The 7,480-nt window shown below is 36.5% G+C and overlaps 1 protein-coding gene across 1 annotated transcript; it reads right to left on the reverse strand.

Annotated features, from left to right (window-relative positions):
• Positions 1 to 289: 289 nt before the first annotated feature.
• Positions 290 to 5,851, reverse strand: LOC107825586 (phytochrome E-like). The gene is given in 5 exon segments (XM_016652457.2): positions 290 to 847; positions 1,252 to 1,545; positions 2,271 to 3,072; positions 3,594 to 4,055; positions 4,058 to 5,851. Coding segments are annotated over 5 exon segments (3,435 nt in total). The 5' UTR covers positions 5,685 to 5,851; the 3' UTR covers positions 290 to 597.
• Positions 5,852 to 7,480: the final 1,629 nt, after the last annotated feature.

Consider the following 7,480-nt stretch of genomic DNA (forward strand, 5'->3'; position numbering starts at 1 on the left):
TTATGAGGTTTGTTTATAGTTTTTACACAAGAAGCAAGCATTTAATATAGCGTGTACAATATTAAAAACACGCGTTTGATATTGAATGGGAAAAAGATTTGCTTTCAGTAATATCATAGATATTAATTATAACTTGATGGATCCATTTTCCATTTCCAGCTCTGGACAAGTTATTCCAAAAAAAGAAAAAGCCAAAGATTATTGGCGCCACTTATAAAAACATATTTCAAGCAAAAGGTATAAAGAACTCATTTTGATATATTTATTCAATTCTTTGAAATGAAGAAGCTTTTCTATTCAGGAAAACAGCATTTTGGAGCGTTTTATTGAGAAGATAATTTTAGAGCATCCTGATACAAATAATATACAGCATCCATTTACATAAATGACCACATGAAAAGATAATATCCTATGCTGCTGATAATAACATGTACAAGGCAGGAGAATCAGAATCAACTCCACGGCTCTGTGGGCTCTAGCATTTATACTTATTGCCATACAAGTATATAAAAAAACTGATCTGCAGCGGAGAGTTAAAATGTACCATTAAATATGACTTAGGACATTCTACCTACATCCAAATTCGGACAATGTTGTCTAAATTTCCATCTTTTCAGTTCCATCCGAATCTGGACCATGTTGTGTAGATTTCCCTGTTTTGAGTTCCAGGTCTATTAGGAAATAACATTTGTTTTCCTCTCTGACATAGCGGACATGCCCATTCATCATATTGACAAGTTTCTGGGAAAAATTTAGCGCGATTCCTTCTTGTGTTGTCCCTCTATTTCTTCCTCCAGACATGTCTTCGATTAGAGCAGCCGGTAGTCCTTGGCCAGGGTGAGTCATTCTAGAAAATTAAAAGAGTTACATAACATTTATCGATAGAAGTCATTTTATAATACATACATAAAGTTATTGTAAGGCTATAGAAAAATAATTGTGGCTCGGGGGAAGGGGAGAGATTAAAGTTCTTCACAAGGTGGTTGGTTTCGAAGACTACAACAAAGATGTTAACAGTTACAAAAGAAGACAACTGAGAATGTTCTTCGTGTTTTTCTTCTCATCTCACTTGAAAGATTCAAAGCGAGTATTTGAGAACAAAAAAAAATTCAGATAAGTGAATAAAGCACTGTAATAGCACTTCTATGGGTTAACATTATACGTTGCATGAAAGGACAGACAGCAGACAAAATGAGTAAGTTCATGTTGTGTAACAAACCATCAATAGATAAATAGCTCTAATCATGTTACCTGAATTGGAGATGGATAAATTCATTTCCATCTTGTATGAGTTTCAGACCAGGTAACACCTTGATTTCCACCCAACCATCCGGGGAAGGTGCATGATGCACTATACTAAGCAAGAAATCTGAGAGAATAAGCTGAAGCTTAATTTGATCACCATATAGAGGAAGAGTCTTGATCTGGTCAGGAATATCATGCAGCAGTTGTAAATTTTTTTCCTTGAGCAAAATCATTACTTGACTCACAATAGCATCCACAACATTTCCTAGAACGAATTCCTCCATGTTTAGCTCCACTTTGCTGCTAAAACCAGGAGAAAGTAATCTGCATTTAGCAAACCTTTTAAACAAGCTAATAGCATGGGGATGATTTGAAGTAAATCACAGGGGTTGAAGAAGCAGAAAAATTACCAACACAAGAAAGTCACAGGAAAACAAAACAAGAGTAACTAAGAAGAATCAACATAAATATATGTGGAGTCTTATTGTTGCACTGGCGAATACAAAAGAGTCTTTACTGTAGCTTTTAGAAGAAAAGTGAACTTTTAATGGGTTTGCGGTCTTTTGGGTACTTCTCTCTGTTTTTTCTTGGGGCTCCTGTAAACTGATCGCATGCGTCTGGAAAGCTGTTTTCCAGTAAAATTAGCAGATAATAAGTACCAGCTTCTCAAGACTGGGATACAGTGTCCAAATATAGCTCATCAACAAAAGAAGTATCAATAGGAGGCCAAGCAAATAGGAATAAGAAGTTGCAGCGTAGCAAAATTCAAGCAAATTACTCTCTAGTTGAATCTACAGAATTTAATTTAAACCATGATAAGGGAAGAGTTGGTGTAGTGGAAAGAAGAGAGGTAACCGCTACTCTGTAACCACTGGATGAACAACCTATTCAGAAGGTCTTTGAAGAAAGAAAATGGTTCTCTGAGATCATATACGAGATTTCCTCTATCATAAAGTGATAATCAGTTGAGTATAAAAGAAGATATAGAATTATTTTAATCAGGGTTCATATAGAAGAAGCATTACCCATCCTCTATTCTTCCAAAATCCATATTGTCAATAACAGATAGTATCTGTTTCTCACAGGCTTCACTTGTCTCCAGAAGCTGCTTCTGATTATCTGAAACACAGGTTGCTTCAAGGAGTTTATGGGTAAACTGGATCCCGTTCAATGGATTTTTCATCTGCTGTCGGATATAAGAAAATTCTTTAATTTTTGAAAGGGAGTCTTTATTGTCTTGTCTCTCATCCGATGCCTCTGGGTCAACCAGTGTAGGCTGCAAGAAGCAGAAACACCCAATTATATTCCCATGCTCATCAGTTCTCTTGTTTGCTGTTAGGAACACTTCCACAAACTCCCCTGTCCTATTAAAAAAGCCAAATGGAAGCTTTTTGGTGTCATGGCCACTAATTGCTTGGTAGAAAAGAATCATAAATTTGGTAACGGCATCTTGTCCCCTAAGACGACAAAGACCACCAAAAACTTCACCAGGAAGTGTCCTCCCCAGGATCTCATATCTTGTCCAACCGGTCAACCTTTCCATCGCTGCATTCCACTCCGAACAGCAAGCATTTCCATCAGAAGCAAATATTGGTGGAATCAGTGGATTAAGACTTTGTACAATAGCCTCATAATCTCCTTGCAACTGAATAAATTTATCCATGACAGCTTTTTCAGGAGTGACATCTTGAGCCACAAAGCACACGCCAACAACATCATTTTTGTGGTCCCTGCTTGTGCAGGTATTAGTCACAAGGTATAAAACTGATTTTGGTGGATCTTTCCCAAACCTTCGCAACTTTATTTCCACATTTTTGTCCTCCTCACCTGAATCATAAGTTATCACAAGTTACAATGAGAGAGGGGGGGAGGGGGAGGGTGCGAGAACAAGCACTGAGAAACGTGGGTGAAAGCTAGTATTTTATGCTCGCTCTAGTCTTCAGTCAATATTGATTTACCTAGAAAAGGAAAAGTGGTCCTGTGCAATTAAAAGAGTGCACTGAAAGAGTAAGCTAAGCTTCACTATACGGTGGAGATGACTGATTAGTCATTGCTGAAAGCACAGTATTTCCCCAAATGTAGATATGCAGGTAACTGTGCATATGTTGTAACATACAAGATGACAAGCCAATTCAATAAGTGTAGGTAAAAGAAGTGTAAGTAGCCAATTCTCTTACCAGTAGGCATGAATTTCAAATCTAAGAAGGTAGACCATCAAGTATAGACTGCAGTGCATAAAGAATGAAGATAAAAGAACACAATGAACACACATATAGAGAATTATAGCCATCGGATGTAAAGCATGTTTCCAAATTATAATGATAACTATTAAGGCTAAAAAGAAATACCTAACAGAGCTCTATGTAGAACTTTTTCAACAGTTTCATGTGAATCTTCATGAGCAATATCATTAATGAGAGACTTTCCAATAGCTTCACTAGCTTGCAACCCTGTCAAGTCAGCAATCTTCCCATTCCATCCATTTATTAAGCCAGATAGATCAACTCCAAAAATTGGAGCAGTGGCCGTCTCAATCAACCTAACCATTTCCATTGCCACAGAACTAAGTTCATCCATGCTTGGACCATCAGCATCATTCTGTTGAGAAGAAGTCATAGTTTTCAGAGAACTGTTCTCGATTTCTTGAATTGATTCTCTCATTATGATTTGTAGAGAATGAATGGCATTAATCTCCGGAACATCCCAAGGCATACTTCTACTTTTAACCACTTCAAGAAAGGCATTAAATGAAGATCGCGGGTGCATTTTTCCTCCATCATCTCTATCATCTGGATGATGCTTAGCACCTCCCACTTGACTTCCTTTGCCGTGTGAGACCTGAACCAGAATAGGAAATCCTTGGAAGTAATTCTCGCAGTAGCCATGCCACAAACTTCATCTCCCAGTAAAGTTGCACCAGGATAACCAGCATCTGCAAGACTGTCCGTACTTAAACCTGTCGAGTCCTTATGAGTGCCTAGCAACCACTCTGCAATATCTTTAACTTGTGCTTCAGTTGGTGTCACCCCAAGCAACCAACATTTTCCACCGTAATAAAGTGCAGCTCCATCGCACTTGACAAGATCCATAATACTAGGGGATTGTGTTACAATGCCAAATGGAACATCTCGAAGAAGCATGTCACATAATAAGGTCTGCATTTGGAGGGTTTTCTTCTCCGCCAACTGTGATGCTAATTGGAGCTCCATATAAAGCTGCAGGCCAAATGCCTGCATGAAGAATTCACATGCATACCGAAGTGGGAAAGGCACATAGCGGGGAGTACTGTGATGACAAACAACCAAACCCCAAAGCTTTCTCGAATCACTGCTATTGATAACTACTGACATCACCAACGACGAAATAGATCCCATGTTGGCCATATACTGTGTATGGCAGCCATGAGGTGATCTAAGAGTCGAATTTACCAAGCAGAGAGGCCGCTTTAGTTCTTCACTCTGAACAATCTTAACAGGCTGTGCATTGCAATCACATATCATCCTAATTCTGTTCTGCTTGAACAAGAACCGGGCAGCTTGGGGGATATCTGTTGCAGGATAATGCAAGCCCAAATAAGGTTCCAATTCTGATCTCCTAATCTCAGACAGAACTTCACCATGATTATCATCATGAAACTTATAAACCATCACCCTATCATATCCAGTCAGCTTCTGCACATCTTCCACCACTGTATCACACAGAACCCCTATATCTCCACCAGGTAGTGACTGCAACCTAGATATCGACCGGACAGCCAGTTTTTGTGACTGCACTGCCCCAGCAAGCAGCAATGCAGGGTCACTAGAATTAGCAGGCTCTAAATCAATCACAATCCCCACATCAATCCTGTGAAGTATAGCATAAAAAGGCTTATGGGTACTCCTAGAATGAACCCATATAGGGTTCAACAAAGAGATTTCCCTAGAAGTCATGGCTTTAGCCAATGAAGCCCCAGAAGAAGGGGTGAAAAGGGTTCTAGCATCAACACCAATCAAAGTAATCAACTTTGATGACTCAGCAATCTTAAAACCTAACATATCAAAGCAATTCTCACTGTAACCTATAATCTTGAAAGTATGTTCCTCAATAGCAAGCATACAACCAAATGGTTGAACAAGCCCACCCCTTTGAATTCTTGAAAGATAAGAAGTGATTTCTTCTTCATTGGCATTATCCTGAGGTGCATAAAGTACTGATCTTGAATAATTAAAGGACTTACCAGAGACACCAGACTGTTCAAACTCAGCCATGAGCTTAGCATCAGCATTGTACTGAGCCATAGTTGCCTTGCTAGTATTGTTGTTGTTGTTGTTGTTGTTCATGTTACTAGCAGCAGAGGAAGAAAAGGTTGAATCTTTGTTAGAATTCTTGTTGTTTTGGAGATTATGGCTAGTGGGTCTTGCTTTTCTTTTGGCTTTGCTGCTGCTCTGAAACTCCATTTTATGAGGTATTGATAAAAATGGGTTATTCTTAGAAACTGATCAGGTGGGTTCAGTACGAAGAGCAGATGGTATTCTATCATGTCTGTACTTGATTCTCTTGTTTGTGCCCTCCTTGTAGCGTCACACATATCTCTCTCTCTCCAATACAGGGTTTATCTTCTTGTAATTATGTCATTATAGCTTTCTAATCACTGTCTTAATTCATGTTCATGGATGACATTTTTTGTTTTGTTTTTCCCTTGTTTTACGATTTGGCCTCGACTAAGCCCCCTTTTTTTAAAAAAAAAATTAAAAAATATATTTATCCATGAAATTTTATAAATTTTTTAAAAAAATCAAAAATGAGTTTTTCAAAAATCAAAAATTAGTTTCTATCACTTTTTCAAAATTTTCAGAATTTTTTTTTCCCGCTCACAAAACTGTAATATTTTTTCAAGTTAAATGCATGTTAAAAAATTATCATTTTTCAAATTCGGACTCGGGATGCTAAGAGTCATCAAAGGGGGAGAAGGTTGCTCCTTACCGGAATTTTTTCCATCCTCAAATTACGGTACTATTTTGAAAGTATCTATTTCATATTATAATTTATCTAGTTTTGAATATCTAAATTTCATAATCAAGATATTATCAAACCATAATTCAGTTTATTTTGACTAAAATAGTTAAGTTGACCATTATTAGCGTAGCAAAGCAAAACATTTACTTTGAAATGGAGATCGAGATACGAGCATGATTTACTCGCATCAAAACATTGTGTAAAGCTTGTTTGGATCAGTAAACTCAATATTTTTGTGAATAGCTTAAATTGTTTTAAGATAGTTGTTTCACTGCTAATTTTTACAGTAAACCCCTTAAAGGATAATACATGAGATGAATATATTCTCCAAAAGTCTAAAACCTTATTTTTTAATGTGATTCATTCTTCTACATATGCAGTTAGCGGGTCAATTGATTTTGTGACTCATTACAAACTTGTATTTAGTTTTATGACCTCATCTCTTTTTTTTTATACATGTACAGATAAAAAATCTTTATTTTACACATAAGAGATCCAAAAAAGACATTTTCTTAAAAAGAATTATTGGCTTAAAACCTCTTTTGAAATACAGTTTTAATTCTAGAACATAAAATTTCTTAATCATTTCTGGCACATCTAAGGTAGATATCATCTTCCCAAGAAAAAATGGAAACTTAGGTTTATTCACTTATGGTTATAGGTGAGAATAATAAGTAGCTGAAATAAGAGTTTTAGATGAATTTTTATGAACCACAAATTTAAAGGTTTTAAAGTTGAGAGGTATTGTTGTCATATTAGTAACCATAGAAGCTGGGAAAGAAGAACGACTTATGAGAAGATTGTAGGGCCTTGGCCTTTGATGGACTGAAAGATTCCTTAAAAAACTATGGCTGAGAAGGGGACAGACATCAAATCGTTTGGCAAAGTGCAAAAAGACATTAAAGGTCACGTCCAACAATTATACCGTACGAGATTTATTAGAAAAAACACCGTCAAATTCTTGTTCTGTCATAAATTATAACTCAAAGTAACAATATATAACAAGAAAAAATAAGCTAAAAAATATATAGAGAAAGAGAGAAGAAATTCTTATTTCTTAAAGAGAGAAGAGATTCTTATTTCTTCTTCAATTGTGTATATTTTCCTATCTATTACAAGACCTTTATATAGGCCTGAAAAGTGAAGAAAATATGTTATTGAATATGTCATTAAACATAGAAAATATGTCATTAAGCATTTGAGACGAAGATCATGGAGAAAAAGTAGACATCCACCA

Source organism: Nicotiana tabacum, chromosome 17 (assembly GCF_000715075.1).
Source record: "Nicotiana tabacum cultivar K326 chromosome 17, ASM71507v2, whole genome shotgun sequence".
Taxonomy (NCBI): Eukaryota; Viridiplantae; Streptophyta; class Magnoliopsida; order Solanales; family Solanaceae; genus Nicotiana; species Nicotiana tabacum.